Below are 18,585 nucleotides of genomic sequence, written 5' to 3' on the forward strand. Positions count from 1 at the left end.
GCGGAACTGAGTCCTATGAGGTCTCGCAGGTCCCGAGCAACGCCTGTGTCATGTCCGGGGCCTCTAAGGGAAGCGAGAGCGTCAAGACCCCCGTCTGGAGACTCCAGAGGTCTCCCGTGGAGAGCGTCAAGCCCCCCGTCCAGAGGTCTCCGGTATCCATCTCGTGGGAGCAGTCGCTAGTGGAGGCTGCGACGGCGATATACGAGGGCAGAGTAGACGTGGCTTCGGAGATCCTAACGCACTTGTCTGCCGGGCCGAACCCCATGGGTAATTCAGAGCAGAAATTGATGGGATACATGTTGTCTGCGCTTAAATCGCGCGTGAACCCAGTCGATTACCCCCCTCCCGTGGCGGAGTTGTTCACCGAGGAACATCTGTTGTCGGTTCGGTCACTTTACGATGTGTCTCCTTGTTTCTGGCTCGGTTTCAGGGCTGCCAATCTCGCGATTTTGGAGGCTGCGTCGGAGCAACCCTCCACTAACAAGCTCCATGTAATTGATTTCGCTATTGGTCGAAAGGAACAGTACGACTCTCTCCTTTACGAGCTGTCCATGCGTCAGGCGGGCAATCAATTCACACTCAACATCACGACGCTCGCAGATAGCATCATCGGTGCGGAGAGGCTCAGGATGATTGGGGATCGACTGAGTAAAGTCGCGGCGGTGATGGGAGTTAGGTTAGTATTCAACATCGTGAGCCAGAAGCTGAGCGAGTTGAGCCGCGACTCGCTGGGCTGCGAGCCCGATGAGGTGCTGGCGGTGAACTTGGCGTTCAAGCTGTACAGAATGCCGGACGAGAGGGTGTCCGCTAAGAACACGCGCGACGAGCTCCTCCGTCGCGTGAAGGGGCTGGCGCCGCAGGTGGTGACGCTGGTGGAGCAGGAGATGAACGGGAACACGGCGCCATTCCCGATGCGTGTGGGGGAGGCGCTGGCGTACTACAGGGCGCTGCTCGAGTCGTTGGAGTCTAAATTTGTTAGGTACGACTCGGAGCGAGCGACGAGGGCGGAGGAGGGGCTGAGTCGGAAATTGGTGAACTTGGTTGCTTGCGAAGGTAGGGACCGGGTTGAAAGATGCGAGGTGTTCGGGGAGTGGAGGGACCGCATGGGGATGGCTGGCTTCGAGTTGAAGTCAGTGGGTCGAGTTGTGGCCAAATATTTGGAGGCGGGGTTCGCTTTTCCCCTTCAGGAGGGATTCACAGTGAAAGAAGAGAACGGTGTGGTTTGCTTCGGCTGGCTCGGCCGAACTATCACCGTCGCATCTGCTTGGCATTAACCAAATTGATATACATACTATATGTCATGTGCTATGGGTGGTGACGGTGAGGTGATGGGGATGTGATGTCTATAATGTATTGCTTTCAAGGTGTATTTCCTGAGAAAATGGGAAAACAAGAAGAGAATCCCATTTCCCCAACCCCGCAATTGAGTAATAACAAGAGAGACTTTTGGATTTAAGGGGGAAAAAACATTCTGATGGGTCGCATTCATTTCTCGTTATTCGATTTGTTTCGTTTGGTGTGTATTGAATTCTTGTGCGCACTCTTTCTTCTCTGTCCATAGCTGCTTTAGGGCTCCACCTGTTACATCATTTATGGAGGTTCGTAGTAGTATGCAGCTTATGCATCATACTCACACTCTCTCCCAGATTCAAGTTGTTCTCCAATGCAAGTAGCTTTCCCTCTTCTGATCTCATAATGCTTTCTTCTTACTGTACTTCCTGCAACCAAATTGAAAAGTGAACTAAATGACTATTGGAAAAATATGATGTAGCTTGATTTGCAAAGACCGAGAGGAGAACCAGCAGCACTGAACAGTGAACTTACCTTTTCTTTTGCAGCCAAGTCTGCTAAACTTGGATTTATATGTTTCTCTTTCTCATAGAACATTGATTTGGATGACATCATGTTTCTGTAAGCTTCTTCAAGATCCATCTCCTTCTACATAAGAAGTTGGTAAATTTCATTGGCCTTTTCCTCCTCCACTTTAAGGATTCTCCTATCCTCACACAGCTTCTTTTCCTTTCCTGCAACTTTTGATCCCACTCTTTGTAAATCTTCTCTCTGTTTATAACATGTGGCCTTGTGTGCTTCCTGCCTGCCAAAAAGGGGCAGATTTGCAACATCACTTGTTAAATATCTCTTACAGCTATAGCAATGTAAACAACGTTATCCCATGCATCACAATGCATAAAGATGCACAGGTTGAAAAGAGCATACTCAGTTTTCAAAGACAAACGCTCCCTTCAGAGTATGCTTTTGCGTGTCTCCATCTCTTGCATCTTCAAGTCCAATTGTGAACTTTTTCTGCTGACCTCCAAAGCTTGGCATCAACGTTGCGCGACCTATCCTCAATTCCAATAGCTTCTTCTCAGAATCAAGCTTTATTCGCCACTGGCAAAATCTACAGTACAGAAAAAGAAAAAAAAATTGTCGCTGACTACACCAAAGATGGACCGGCCCTCATTAGTCAGCATCAAGAGAGGGATCCTTCTCATTATTGAGAGAAGTATCCATTGGCTGTTTTCTTTTCCCTGACTTTAAATTAATTAACATGAACCGATTCCATCAAGGACCAAGAAACTAAAAGCTTCAAATTCTATGATCAAGATATACCAAAACCATTATATATTCAACATATACACCACAACCTTCTAAAATCTAAGCCATCGACGATAGCTGCTACATAATGGATGCAATTGCTCTAGAGGTCCATAAATGAGGGAGCTTTCCTCCACAGCACGTAATTCCAAATGCAGCTCAAAGGTGATTGTAACCTCGAGAGTCCCTATATACATCAAAGCTGTGTTTTGACTATGAATCTCAACCGTTTGAATCACAGCATCAACAAGAGGTAGAGGAAAAAATTGAATGCAGCTTGGAGTTCCTAGCTTTCCATTGATGAATGCAACAAACACTCGTGAAATTTACTTCTTTTAGTGGGTCTTACTTCAACCAAGATAGTCCAACATTGCAATTGCCAATGCTTCGATGAATGAAACACATCTGCAAAATGCGAAGCCAAATCCAATGAGAATACCCACACTCGAAGAATAAGTGAGGTCTAGATTCACTATGATCATCACAAAACAGCAAGCTGGGAAATGAACAACCTACTCTGAAGCAATTTATCCTTCCTTCTGCTTCTAACAATGTTAGCTCCAGTCCTTATTTGACGAAAAATACCTAGAATCACAATGCTTGACCCATCACATGTTTGACCTGTCTCAAATGTTTCACGCTAGGCAGGTTGACTTTGTATTCACCAAATAAATAAATAAAAAATTTCACTGACCTCATGCAAATATAGAGGCTGATGAATGTTGCCGATTAGATTCAACTAAATCAAACACGATAGAATCGTACAATTTTTCATTTTTTATGCCGACAAGTTAAAATAATGTATTCAGAACTCTTTGAGCATCTAAGCGAATCATAAGGAAAATTACCAAAAATGTCCTAAACATTTTTTTTTGTCAATTTAGTTCTAGAACTTTTGCATTTGTGCTAATTTAGTCTGGCAAAGAAAAAAAAAGAAAAAAAAAGGAAAATTTTATAAAAAATAAAATATTGTTTAAAATTATTTACATTAGCGTCGCCCGGATGGTCGACACCTACTGGCCTTCGCGTTAGTGTTCACCACACAAAATTAATTGGATGAATTGAATTGACACAATTATAAAATGTTTAGGACGGAATTGGTAAAAAAAAATGACTATTTTGATAATTTTCCTCAGATTTATATTGGTGTGCTAGTTCCAGCCTTGTCGCGGCCTAAATTTCGGGTGCACCACCTAAAATTAGGCTAATGGACTACTAAATCTAACTTAGCTCGGGCTCTCCCAAGCTCATACCAATTCGCGACTTAAGTTCAATTTTTACCATGCAAAAGGAAATCGCCACTAATCAGTTTACAGTAAGTCAATTAGACACCTAAGTAAAATAACGGGAGATTTATTTTACTTCTACAAACTAGAGACCTTGGGTACGGGAATTTGATTACACTAGACTTTTCTAATGCCCATGTAAGTTAATTATGCGGGTGCGCAAACCACCAATTTAACACTCAAGAAAGCAAATAAAAAAATGCAGGACTTATCTCATAACAACGAAAGCATCTGCAATGTTAAATAAAAAATCACATCGACAATCCTAGATGAGATTTCTAATTAACACACAATCACTCAATTTTTGTTTTCACTTATTTAATGAGAATCTAATCTATATGCAATGCTTCTAATCTAACCTGAAATGATATGGCATGACAATATGATCTAAACTATATGACATAAATAAAATATAAGCATGCAGTCTATCCTAAGAAAATTATCTAAAACCATAACTAAGTAGAAAATAAAATTAAACATGCAATCTTACCCTAATATGCAAAGACGTGCAAAGAATACCCTAGCTCTAAGTTTTCTTTTTCCTTTTTCATGAAATTCGAAATTAACAAAATGCAACAATTAAATATGCAATATAAATTAACCAAATGACCTAATTCTAATGATGAGCAATTTCTAACTAAATGAACCTAGCAACAATCACTAGATGACGGGAATTTCATGAACATAATCTTACATGACATACACATGATTTTTTTGTATTTTTTTTTTATAAAAAATTCGTAATTAAAAAAATCACTAAAAATCTAACTAAAAGTGAAAACTAAAGTGAAATGCTATATATTCTAAATGCCTTCTAAACATGCATTTTAAAAAAATAAGTAACCTATCATGCAATCAATTCTAATTTATATGGAATGCAAATGCAATTTTTCGTATTTTTGGGATAAACAGAACAATTAAAAGATAAACACCAAATCATCCATGGTTATCAAAAATGTTATCCACCATTCGAATTGAAATTCAAACTTGATTATTTTGCTAATAAAATCGATAAATTGATCTTAAGCCTTAAAGATCAAGATATCAATTTCACTCCCACGCGATTAATTGCCTTATAGATGAATAAAAATTCATGTACGGTTGCGAATCGAAGTTATAGATCGGGAATTTCAATCATGCATTAGAAAATATTTCAAACAAAGAGATAAAATATCAACAAATAGGATAAAACAAATCTACTAAATAAACTTACCTAACAAAATAAATCAACCTAGTAAAATTAACCTATCTAATAAAATAAATCTCTTCCTAAATTTGAATTTTTTTCCAAATATCCGGTAGATTGGACCAAGAAGGAGGCTCGGCACGGCTAAGGACGGTGCAAGGGCAGCGGATGTGGTGTCTGTGACGGTGGTTCAGCGGGGTGGCACCCAGGCAGGAGCAGCGTCGGTCGCGGCTGGGCAGTCGCGGACGGCCGGAGGAGAGGCGGAGGTTGGCGGCTCGGCTACCGGCGTTGGGTGGAGGCACGGTAGGCACGGCGGAAGATCGAGGGGCAGCTTGCGGTTCGATGGCATTGGCACAACGCGCACGCGAGTGAATCAATGGCCGGTTGCAAACGCGGGCAGTGAAGGTGAAGGAGACAATGAACAGTAAACCTCCAATCACCCCCTCCTCTGCCTTTTCTGCTTTTACGCTTCCTCCTCTTTCTTCCTTTTTCTTTTTTGACTTTTTTTCAAGCTTTTCCTTTCTCTGTGTTTCTTCTCTTCTCGAAGACCCACGGACGGCAAACTCTCTCTTTCCTTTTTATTTTTGGGTTAATTCCTAAAAACCCCAAACCTGGTATACTGTGACAAATTTACCCCAAACTATTTTTTTTGACCATGAAAACCCCAAACTGGTATACCCGTGACAAATTTACCCCGATTGACTATAAAAAAAACCCTAAACTGATATATTTATGATAAATTTACCCCAAACTAATTTATTCGACCACAAAAAATCACAAACTGGTAAATTTGTGACAAATATACCCTCTCTTAAATTGGATTAATACCACAAAAAAAAAATTACAAAAATTGTAAACTGTGACAAACGGAGCTTAAAATCCTAAATTGGTATATTAATCAACTGTCACGTGTCATTTTCTTTTTTTTTGGTAAAAGTTGTCACGTGTCATTTAACTTAATAATTTGATAGTAAAATTTAACGAAAATTAACAGAGGGTGAATTCGTCATAAGTGTACCAGTTTTGGGTAAATTTGTCACGGGTGTACCAGTTTGGGGTTTTTCACGATCAAAAAAATAATTTGGGGTAAATTTGTCACAAATATACCAGTTTAGGGTTTTTTAGGGTATTAACCCTTTTTTTTTTTGTGAAACTCTTCCTTTTCTTCCTTTTCAGTAAAAGAAGAAAAAACCTTTTGACTTTTTTCCTTTCAAAACCGAGAAAGAGCCCCCCTCCTTTTCACGCGTACGGCCTTTTACAGGGGAAGGAATTAGGTTTTTAATTCCTTCTTCGAATCCACATCTGTAATATTTCTTCACCAATTTTATCCCATTTTGATAATGATTCAAGATTATAATATAATTTTTCTCTAAATCCGAATCTTGCAAAGATAAATTGCAATATTTTTTTTGTCACATCCGTCTTATCCAAAAAATTCATCATATCCCAAAAAAATTGGAATTCCTATTTTTCACGAGATAATTTTCGATCATTAAAAAAAAGAAGGGCTTGGGCCAACTTGCTCACTTCATGGGCTTAGTCCGGCCTACCAAGTTAAAGCTCAGAACCACTAATTTGAACCCATCCGCCACCGGTCCAATAAATAAATGTAAAAAATGCAAATTAAAAGTAAATGCACCTAAATTTATATGCTATGCAATTAATATTTTTTAGGAATAAAATTAACCTCTAATTTTTAATGCGATGAATGACTAAATGAGTCGCCAAAATTTAGGTGTCAACAGGCCTCGCAAACATTAAATTGAAAGAATGTGCAAGTTTAGTGATAGCTAAGTAGTCATTGACTTGTTATGACTAAAATTGTCACGCCCCGATCCTCAGGAACGCACACATCCCTTACATTAGTCGATTGTAGAATGCGATATCTTAGGACTATGTATCGTCGATCCTTTCTTTTTCGATAGCACATGCGGAAGCAGTTATAAATCTCTAGACAATAAAATAATGGAATAGAAAAGCAGGACCATATTTTTAAAACTGAAAATTCACAACCACACTTTTATACAAGCACCTCATAATATATAATACACTACTATTCTGGGAGGTTTGATCTAACACTTATCCACATAAAAACCAGGTCTGACAAGACAGGATGGGATCTCAGTCCTCATCCGAGTCGTACTCAGGATCATCCTGATCCTCCTCTGATTCTTCTTCACTAAGTTCGTTTCCTTCAAGCTCTTCATCTTTTTTCTGGCTCATCGTCCTCTTCTGGTTCCTCCGCCTCAGGCTCATCTGCGGGCTTGAAATGGTTATATAATAACCATTGAGACCACGTCTCAACAAGTTCTACCCCCTAAGACCCGATTAGTAAACCAATACACTAATCGGGTTGCCTATGCATGCACGGGTCAGAGGACTTACCTGGCCTCAGATTCCACCTGCATATTAGCACAGTTCAATAGGCACCCAAGCAATCACATCACAGATCGATATCTCGATCAATCGACCTAATTGATTTCATGTCAATCGGACCATTCATCGGTCATTTCAATTCAATCAATCAATTCACGACATCAGATCAAAGCAATGATCAATCGACCTAGTCGATTACATTTTATCTCGACCCTTTCTTGGTCGGCTCATCTCATACTATCTATAAGTCCGTTCATATTAGGACTATTCACTGCTAAGCTGATAAATAGATAATATAGCTCGCTTCTGAGATGATCGGGTATACTGCTCTCTGCTAAGCTACCATATCGCCCTTAGGCTGATATAGTATACCGACGGTGATCAATCTAAGCTAATAAGGTATACTGCTCTCTGCTAAGCTGCCATATCGCCCTTAGGCTGATATAGTATACCGACATATTCCATCAAAACTAATAAGGTATACTGCTCTCTACTAAGCTGACATATCACCTGTAGGCTGATATAGTATACCGGTATACTGCTCTCTGCTAAGCTGACATATCGTCCATAGGTCAATATAGTATACCATCCCAATCATACAATCTATTCCATTTTTTTTATCATTCTTGATAAAATAGCCGTGTGTGGAGATACAGTCGGCCTTAACCAAAATATAATATTTTCCTTTCCATAACTCCCACATTTTCTATAGTCCACTCAACTATTGTTGGCATTATCAATTGATGATCGGTTATTTTTTTAATTAATAACCAATGATTATCCAATTAAAGAATAATTCCCACTTTCACAAATAATTCAATTCAGCATGAAATAGAGCTCAATTAAATAAACGGACTACGCCACAATAATCAGCATAAAATTCCGATCGTCGACTATCCCTGCCTAATTTCCGAAAAATAAATAATTAATTAAATTAATTTCGAAAATTAATAAATATATACTAAAAATCCAATTCAGGCCCGTAATGCCTAATTGGACGCCCGAACGGATTGGGAAAAATCTCGAGATGCATTCAATAAATAATAATACATCTCTACTTGCTGAATGCACAATTCAATTGCCTAACATGCATCACAATCACTAATCCGCTCTAATCTAACCACATAATTGCACTTAATTAAATCTAATCAACCCCTTAAGCATAATTAGCAAACTAAGAAAGCATTAGTGAGTAAAACTCACTTGTGCAAAGCGAAGACTGGAACACTGCAACGGCGGCCGAATTCCGAATTTTCGGTGGCGTCGGCGGACACTCGGGCCAAGCGTAGAACGGGCCCAACAAATTTCAGCCCAACTGAGATTTGTTGCTGAATCGGGCTGGGCTTCGCTGGACTGGGCTGACTTCAAGGAGCTGGACCAAACTGTTAAAATCTTGGGCCGAACAAACGGGCAGCAGCTTGGGCCAGACGCTGGACTGAACGAGAAGACACGGACGAACGGTGCTCCTTCGTTTGTGGACTGGCGCGGCAGCAGCTTCTGTCTTCGTGGCGTTGGGATTTCTTCAACGCTTCAGCAGCTCGGGACTTCGTGGCAGCTGGACCAAAAACTGAAGACGCGTGGATGGTTGGGGTCAACACCGGCTGCTTTGTGCTGCTGAGTGTTGACCGGTTTGTTGCAGAGAATTCACACACTGGTGGACTTCGTGGACGGGCCCAACTGCTGGGTCGAAGACACACGGACCAGCTGGGCGAAGGAGAACGCACGCGGGGCAGCTGTTTCGGTGGACAGTGGGCTGACGTCGACGCCTGGATCGGAGTCCACCGTGGGACTTCGAGGGAGAGAAGCTGACTCGGGGACGTACGGGCGTTGGAATTGAGCTGCAGAGTCAACAAACCGGCTGGGGAACCGCAAGGTTGACTGGTGGAAATCCTACACGGACGTGTGGCAGGAGCTGAGGAACCGTGGAGGCGTTGGCAGCGGCAAAACAGAAATTATTTTGGTGGAGCTGCTGGAGGAAGGGTCAACAAGATGAGCCGGCGTGAGTTGCTGACGTGCGGGGTTGCTGCTTCGTGGGGCGTGGCTGAGCGGAGAGAGAGAGCTTCGGTCGTGGGCTTATGTGGCCGTGAGAGAAAATGAACACAGAGAGAGATGAAGTCGGTTGGTGTGGTGTCCGAAAAGTGAAGAAGATGGACAGCAAAAGGGAATGGTCGCACCAATCAAAGGAGGGAGAGAGAGATCCAAGCTTAATAGTCAAAGCCAAATATCTATTTCATCATTATCTTGGTCCCCCCTCAAGCCCACATGCATATCTTCTTGTCTCCCTTTACTTTCTTATAAGATAATTCCACTAATTAATAAATTTTGCTGCCTAAAATGCTGCCTCACACCTTATTCCGAATTTCCCAATTTTAGGATCGATTTCATCACTCAATTTTCCAAATTGAGTTCGATTCGATGAAGAAAAATCATAAACAATTTTATAAATCCCTGACACTCACAGTTCCCTTGGAAGTTAATTTCCTTAAATTTGGCCCATCCGAATTTCCGTTAATTTTCCGTGACGTCAATATCGATTTTTGCAAAAATCCCTAATCTCTAAAAATCTTCGGAGGATGAGTCGACGTTTTAAAATCAGATTGTGGCACCACTGGAACTTTCAATTTTTAAAATTGGGTCTAAATTCGCAATTTCGCTGGCGTGTTTTTAACGTGACCTGGCTATCGGGTAGTTTTTCGAGAGGTTTTAGTGCAAATGACCCGTGGTCGATTCTCTTGAACTACTATGAACCCACCCGACACATTGGCGACTGCGATGGTGGTGAAAATCTCAAGGTTTCAATTACGGGCACAAGATACCCAAAACGACGGAAAATCGGTTTAGTGATCGTCGACGAAATTTTGCTGATCGGGTGGAATCACCCACACTCTTATTACACATCTTAGTCGAATCGACCTATCCCTGATCTTTGATCGATTTTGACAATGCCGTAATGACCCTTGCAGACTAGCACAGTCGAGCAGTCGACTTCTGGTCGAATTCTCAAGTCCATTGCATTAAAATCTCTTAATGACTTCCCAAATAGTCTAGTTATCTCACGAGTGATCGACTCTGATAATAGCACTATAGACGCGTCAATGAAAGGCCCGATATATTCAATTGAAAACAGTACTGAAAATTTAGGATATCACAAAAATATCAAAAATAAAAGTTAAAAATCCAACAAGGGCTAAGTTATCTCTAGTCAAAGTCCATCATAACTCAGATCGTGGACTTCCATTCAACGCAAAGTAGAGAACAAGATTAGAAGAGTGTCAATGTCAATGTGCAAAAGTCCAGGTTATGCAATTATCAAACCAATTAAAAAAAAAGTATTTTATATTCCATGTATTCCCCACTAGTTTGATAACAAATTTCGACATATCATGAATATTAAAATCTCTAAATGCATCATATTAACAAGGGTTAGAATTGACTCTTCTGTGTCTAATTAAGATTGTAAACCCATGTCAGATCGTCTCCAAAAATTGCAATTACCATTAAATCAAGCCGAACAAAAAGGAGTTTTTTAGATTCATATTGTATTGGTTTACCCTAGTGGTCACCCTTCCAACATAAAAAAAATGAGGTGGCGAGTTCGAATCCCTACTTTCTCAGGAGGGTTGGGGTGGGGACGAATTAGTTTTAGGGGTAGGTTCCGACTCCCACGCTCTGCAAGAAGGCAGGACAAAAGTCTGAGAGTGAGAATTAGAATGGGAGTAGAGTAAGACCGACAAAAAAAAAAAGATTCATATTGTATTGAAATTAGAATTTTTGTTTATATCTACTTTCATAAACATACCAGAAAAGACTGATATCATTTGGAAAAATAACTTAATTATTTTTAATTTCAATGCGAAACTACAAAAAAATCTTCTCAAGATCCTCCTATATGATGATGTACAAAAAAACAAGAATGGATATTGGCTAACCGATAGCTATCTTCCTTTGAAATTCACAATTTGTGTCGATAATAGCAACTTACTCATCACATATCATTTTGAAACCTTCTTTATGGAACATAATTTCCCTTTTTGTCGTTGCAAGTAATATAGATCCCATGATTTCTATTTGTCCACAAAATAATAGCAAGCTGCCTCAGTTAATATTACATCTCTTTTTCTATAATTAATATTTTATGTAATGGGTCATAACCTATATTTAATATGGGCATAATTTTCCTTTTGATGGACATAAGTTCTTTCGATCATATGACTCGTAATTTTCCACGAAAATTAAGAACCTACCTAAGTTGATAACAAATTTTTTATGCTATCAGTAGTAAAATATTCTTTACTCATTGCAACTTTAGTTAAAATAAGAAAATGAAAATTGGAAGTTTGATCATTTTTCATCCAAATGATCCAAATTTACTTACTGGGAAAGTAGGGAAAATTCCCCTTGTTTTCTCAGAAATTAAAATGAGGAAGATGGAAAGCATCTCAGTTCAGCTCCGAGGTTGGCTCCCTTGTCAAAGCTCATTCAGCTCAAGAAGAGAGAGAAACAGAGAGAGAGAGAGAGAGAGAGAGGGGGGTGAAGGAGGAAGGAGATGGAAGTGAGAGAATCGCGCAGAGCTCAGCGTCGGTTAGGGTTCTTCTGCCTCGTTGCGGCTCTGGTTTCGATCGCCACCGTGGACGCCTCCGTCCACAACTACTTCAACGAGGCCTTCACCTCCCGCTCCAACGCCTTCTTCTTCCACAGCGGCAGCGAGGGCCTCCGCACCCCCCGGTCCGCGATCCCGCCTTCCTCCTCCACGACGTTGTCTCCCAACATCACGACCGGCCCCAAGGGGAAGTCCTTCATCAGGTGTGGATTCCTTCATTTTGGTGGTTTGCTGGCATCCCAAATGGATGCTCCGTCTTCGTTTTGGTTTCCGGAACGTCGTGCTGCAGTCGCACGATCGTTTGAACTCGCTTAGATTCTATGCGGTTTGTACGTATAGCCGCGGAAGAACACAATCGAAGTCCTTTAAATGAAACGTCAAAAAATGGTTTATATTACGTATAATATACTGTATGGTTTACTTCGGTTTGCATTTTATGTTTTGTGATCCACATCTCGAGGGTACCATAATTAAAGGGAGGACAGTATGGAGAAATCCGAGTGGTTATTTGCCTGGAAAAATGGTTCCTTTGATGGTAGTGTTTGGTTTAATGTCATTGGCTTACCTTGTACTTGGACTTATATGGTTTTTGAAGTTCGTTCAACACTGGAAGGATGTCATACAATTGCATTACCACATAACTGCAGTTATTGCTCTTGGAATGTGTGAATCGGCTCTCTGGTACTTTGAATATTCCAACTTAAACTCCACTGGAAGAAGACCGATGGGCATCACGATGTGGGCTGTCACTTTTACTGCAGTAAAGACAACATTCTCGAGACTTCTCTTATTGGTAGTGTCAATGGGTTATGGAGTGGTGAGACCTACCCTTGGGGGCATAACCTCAAGAGTGCTTTTTGGTGGAGCATATCGAGTTGCATCCGAGTCGTATGAACTCGTTGAACATCTTGGGAATATCAATGACTTCTCTGGAAAGACAGCATTGTTTCTGGTCTTGCTCGTTAGATTGCTGGATGCTTGCTTTATATTATGGATCTTTTCATCATTATCCAAAACTCTGGAGCAGCTTCAGGTACTTGTGCTCTGTTTACTTGGGTAGGTAAATTACACATGACAAAATTTCCACCCAGCAAACAGGTGCATAGAACATTATAATACTATTGCAAGAAGCAATTACCAACCCAGAACAGCTCATACACTCTAAGGAACAAGCATGGCGTCAAAACATAATATGCCCGTTTTATCTCGAAAAATATTTATCCTATTCCTTAAACACTCCCTCCCTCCCTCCCTCTCTCAACTATGGACACAAGGTGCTGCATTCGGTCAAATACAACAAAAGCTAACCATTCTAGCGCAACTGATATCCAAGAACCCGTTCAGCTAAGGTAAACTAACTACTCCAAGCCTTAGAAAATGGTTAAAAAGGCAATAAGCCATGACCAACTATATCTATCGAATTCACCTCAGCTTTTGAGCTCGATGACCTTCTCCACGAGCGCCCGGCGGTCCTTCCCGTCCATCTCCGCTTTGACCCTCCTCTCCAAACCGCCTCCAGTCCCTCTCTCCCCATCCATTGTCCTCCAACCCAACATTCCCCATTATATTCCCATCCAGCAAGGCCACTGGCGGAGGTGGCTGTGGTGGCCCATCAAGGAAAGCCACAGCCTTTTCCCTTGCCACCGCTCCTTGCGGCCATGGTCCGTCGGGTAGATGTGGAGCCACCAATGAGGGAAACAATATATGCAGGGGCCAAATTTACTCAAAATATGTGTATTTTTTCTTTTCTTCTTTCTTTTTTCCTTTTACTAATATTACCGAAAAACAAGACTCCAATTTTCATCCCTAGATGTTGTTTTTCGTCACATGTAATTTATGCGAATCTCAACATGCATTTTAAGGTTGAACCTGGCAATTTTAATTCATGGACTAGTGGATTCTTCACTTTATTTTTATCTTTAAATCTCACTTTTGATGTCTATATAACTTGCAGTGTCTACTTGTTATGATGGTCATGTTTGGAATTATCATATTCAGCCAATGTTTGAGTGTATGTTCATCTCTCCTCCTGTATTGGGATCACCTCATACAAGAGGAAGATTAAGGGATATTTCTGTGCATTCTCCTTGCTGGGGGAGAATTCCCCGAGCATTTCATGAGCATGCAGTATCCTGATTTTACCGGTTGTTCCTTGAAAACCTCCATCTTCGAAAGTGAACGACCCGACCACCCCTTATTAAAGATGTGGTCTCTCTCTCATAAATTCACAAATTGGTCCAAACATACTAATACACATGTAATACATTTATAACAATTTTACTTAAAATTAATTTTTGCACATCGCCAAAAATCCCATGTTGATACCCGTGTAATATAGTTATTCTTGAGAAAGAAAAAGAAATCATAAAAAGAAAAAGGATTTTGAACGAAAATGTCGTTGGTTATATTAAGATTTTACTAGTAAGTTTGGTGCTTTATTTGAGATTAAATTTGTCACTCCAAATTATTGTTTGAGATAAGGTAAACTTCAAATCTTTCCTTCTTTTCTTTTTTCTTTTAGAGAAAACGCTTTCACTTTAAATTCTTCTCTAAAATTTTCCCCAATAACAATACTAATAAGACAAGATGTTCATTTTTTCTAAAAAGGGGATTTACCATGTATCATTATACCAATTGCGATCGACCCAATGGCTCGTAACTTGGCTAGATCCCACAAGACGTGGAACCTTTGCACCACCTCCCACTTAGCGCGTGGAGATGGCTAGATCCCCCAAGACAAGGAGCTCTCGCCCCACCTCCGCGCGCTTCTTCCTTGGCTCTTTCGCACATGACCCTTAGCTCGTCTTTGTCAAAAGCCACTCTCTCTCACTCTCTTTCTTCACTTTCCTCCCTCGTCACAAAGCAAAGAACGAGATCTCTCTCATAAATGGAGCGTTCCGCTTGGCCTAAGAACCTCTCCTCCAGCCGCAAGCAAGAGATCCAGGATCTCCTCCATGACCAGAATCCCCTCCATGACCAGAATCCTACGAAGAAGCCCAGAGATCTCTTCGACCCTCACTCTCAAACTGGCAATAACACAGGGCAGCCCCTGTTTGCCGAACATCCGGTCGTCAACGTCCTCGGGTCGTTCAGCAACACCCAATCCCTACCAAGCAGCACCGAGTCCGACGAGGTCTTGCAGGTCCGACCAACGCCTGTGTTAGGAAAGTGAGAGCATCAACACCCCACTCCCGAGTTAATTAAGGGCCAACATTCGTGTTCTTTTACCTCTGACTTTATCTGCAAAGTAATCTATCTATTTAAGTGGTGTTTTGCGTAATTCGAAAAATATGTGAAGTTTGTTTTTGGGAAGAACAATTGCACCGTGTTTGAAAATGACATTGTCAACATCTCTTAAAAATTTAGGAAAAAAAGAAGACATGAAACTGTTTATATGATGTTGGGGCACAACCTGACAGATCATGATTGGATTATAACGAGCTTGTCTAACTTGTAGATTATAACTTTTTTTTTTAATTTTGTTATTTTGTTATTGGGCAAAGGATGAAAGAAGTTTTACATGGAACTAATTATATATATATATGGGTCTAAGTAATTGTAACGTGAAATGTAAAATTATTCATTTTTGCGCAGAAAGCCTTCAGCTACATTGACAATACTGGACTAGAATTTGATCGACAATGGACACCAGTGGAGCACAGATGATCAAAAAGCAATTCTCAACTTCAAGTTAACCAAGTACTTCAAAGATGATATATCCATTTTTATTAATTTCTCATAAATTTATTATGTATTTTTATTTGTTTTGTTATTAGTTAATGTATAAATATGGATCTAGATAATTCTAACCCTAGCTCATTTTTCCGTAGAAATACTTTAGGTACACGAACAAGGCTTGATGATAATTTGATTAACGACGGGGCACCAATGGAGAAAATATGATCAGAAAGAAGTTCTCTACTCGGAGTTCCCAAGGTACTCCGTAGATGATATATCCATTTTCATTAATCTCTTATATATAGGAGAAAAATTATTGTGTGAAGTAGAGAGAAATCGATTATTGCTTGATGTCTGAAACAAACATTATGTAGGAATTTTACAAGGTGAGAAACTCACCCATTTCATCAACTTGGCTAATATATTTATGCTCCTCTCATGATGAACAGTTGAACAAATGATTAGATGGTCGTCGACGTGCCATAGGCTAATAAATTAGGGCCAACTTAGTTCTCTCTTAAATTTACTTAATTCTAACTTCGCTCTACCGTAACACGACATGATTTAGAATCTAATCAAACGAGCACAACATATCGCTTTTCATCGTCTCTCATCACGTGTGAATTTTTCTAGGTTATTCTTCAGATTCGAAGCATCTGAACCACCAAATCTCCAATCAAGTGTGTTGATTTTCATACATGTTTGTTAACAAAGTGATTAAAGCTGTGTTTCGTGGGCGCTTGCAGGAACTACTTCAGGTGCACACACAAGATCGACCAGGGGTGTCTAGCGACCAAGCAGGTCCAAAAGATACAGGACGGTCCGCCCCTCTACAGGACCATATACCAAGGCCAACACACCTGCAAGAACCTCATCCTGAAATCCCCCTCCTTTATTCTGGACTCGCCAAGCCCCGGGGACTCTTCCATCCTCCTAAGCTTCAACACCAGCCTCCCTTCCAAGCAAGACAACAATAGCAGCAGCAGCAGCACTTCTTTTCTTCGACTTTCCCATCGGTGAAGCACAAGCCGAAGCTGCCCGGCGAGGATGATCTGACCCCCCACGGCAGCGGCAGCAGTGGCGGCGATGGCTGGGACAACAATGAGAGCTACAACAACAACAACCAGTCCGAGTCGTCGGACTATTACTCAATGTTCGAATCTACCAGGGAGATCTCGGCCTAGGGGAATGTGATGTCCAGCTCTCCTAGCTTCGACATGATTGTGGGGCCTGAATTTGATAGTCTGCTGGAATTTGTTCAATGTTAATCTTGGTTTAGCTTTTTCTTTTTCCAAAATTTGAGGGGTGCTTGCTTTAGTTGAGTTTCCTTGTACGGTACATGTCCTATGTAGCAGTTTGTTTAGGAAAGGCACAAGGAGCCAAATAATTGCTAGTGTAATGATATCTATGTTGTGGAACATATTTTGTAACTACATGCATGGGGTTCTTGTCTATCCTTGATGCCAAATATTCTCACTTCGAGGAATAGAAAAGACACAGTCCCACCCACCATCACTGTTAAATTAATGTCTCGAGTTTGAATGCAGATGACAATTTATTATACTGAATTTTATCGATAAAGATTTCCCAAGCCAAGAAGAAATTTTGTCGGTCTCCGAAGGATTACAAAATAAAAGGAAGATACGAAATTTTCTTTACCTGCGGAAGTTGGCCGAAATTTGTTACGCAGGTGGGGCCCAAAAGTCAAGCTTTGACTTTTAGGGCACACACACAAGCTTAGCGTGAAGCCGAAGCAAGGAGCGTAGGTGGGCCCTCCCTTGGGCACACACGTACATGCACGTATAAAAAGAAGAATCGGAATTGCAGGTCTTCTTCTCCCTAGCCGTTCAACGTCCACCGAAGCCCTATGTACAATCCGCGAGAAGCCGCATGCCGCCGAGAGAGAGGAGCTGCATGAGAAAGCTCGGGAATCTTTTCTTTTGGCGTACAACTTGAACGCGTGGTAATTTTGTGCAGTGAGTTTATTCCCAAGTGAGTTGTTTATTTATAAACACTTTGGGTTTGAGGTTAAATCTGAGTGTGGAAAACAACTGGCGGTGGGCGATTGTAAACTCTAATTCTCGATTTTAGTAGATTATTTGTTGTTGCTCACCCACTTGTGGACGTAGGTGCAAAACTCGAACCAGAACAGGTAAATTTCTGGTGTCCTTATTTTTCTCGTTTATTTCTCTGGTGATTTCGCATTGACATAAATTGCAAGATCCTGTCGTTTCCGTGTATTATATCCCATCAATTGGTATCAGAGCTTGGGGTTGGATTTCTTGATTGTGATTTGGGGCTTTTACTTGTCGATTATTATCCGGAAATTCTGTTATTGTAATTATGTCTCGAGAGGAAATCGAGATTGAGAGTTTGATGGGAGCAACAACTTTGTGTTATAGAGCATCAAGATATGGGGCATTATTGACAACACAAGGTTTGGTCAAGGTACTAGATGGTGAAGAAGAGTTGCCAATTATAATGAAAGCCTCTGAGAGGGTAGAGCTAATTGAAAAAGCAAAGAGTATAATCCTGTTAAATTTGACGGATGAGGTCTTAATAGAGGTTGCTGAGGAGAAGGATGCTGCAGCGTTATGGGCAAAATTTCAAGCACTCTATATAAAGAAAGATTTGAACAATCGCTTGTATATGCTGAAGAAGATGTTTCATTTTAGATATATTAAAGGTATGTCTATCAGAACCCACCTAGATGAATTTAATAAACTCATGTTGGATCTGAAAAACGTTGGTAAGATACTTGATGATGAAGAGCATGGCATGATGTTGTTAGCCTCTTTACTAGAGTCATGGGAGCACTTTCGATTCAGCACATTGCGGGCGTACTACTATTACCTTAGAGG

The 18,585-nt window shown here is 40.8% G+C and overlaps 2 protein-coding genes across 2 annotated transcripts; both read left to right on the forward strand.

The window, feature by feature from the left end:
- Positions 1-50: 50 nt before the first annotated feature.
- LOC120295624 (scarecrow-like protein 8) lies at positions 51-1,274 on the forward strand. Its single transcript, XM_039316902.1, has one exon. The coding sequence runs from the start codon at positions 51-53 to the stop codon at positions 1,272-1,274; it is 1,224 nt and encodes a 407-aa protein (XP_039172836.1).
- A 10,718-nt stretch (positions 1,275-11,992) lies between these two features.
- Positions 11,993-13,106, forward strand: LOC120295629 (transmembrane protein 87B-like). The gene is made up of 2 exons (XM_039316906.1): positions 11,993-12,280; positions 12,507-13,106. Exons 1-2 carry the CDS (start codon positions 11,993-11,995, stop codon positions 13,104-13,106), a joined length of 888 nt encoding a protein of 295 aa, XP_039172840.1.
- The last annotated feature ends 5,479 nt before the right edge of the window (positions 13,107-18,585 follow it).

This window comes from Eucalyptus grandis, chromosome 1, assembly GCF_016545825.1.
Source record: "Eucalyptus grandis isolate ANBG69807.140 chromosome 1, ASM1654582v1, whole genome shotgun sequence".
NCBI lineage: Eukaryota > Viridiplantae > Streptophyta > Magnoliopsida > Myrtales > Myrtaceae > Eucalyptus > Eucalyptus grandis.

Bases quoted from the DNA above. Each gene is read 5' to 3' on its own strand.
- LOC120295629 (XM_039316906.1), top strand. From the start codon at position 11,993: ATGGAAGTGAGAGAATCGCGCAGAGCTCAGCGTCGGTTAGGGTTCTTC. The intron at 12,281-12,506 runs GCATCCCAAATG...CCACATCTCGAG, and splicing joins TTCATTTTGGTGGTTTGCTG to GGTACCATAATTAAAGGGAG.
- LOC120295624 (XM_039316902.1), top strand. From the start codon at position 51: ATGTCCGGGGCCTCTAAGGGAAGCGAGAGCGTCAAGACCCCCGTCTGG.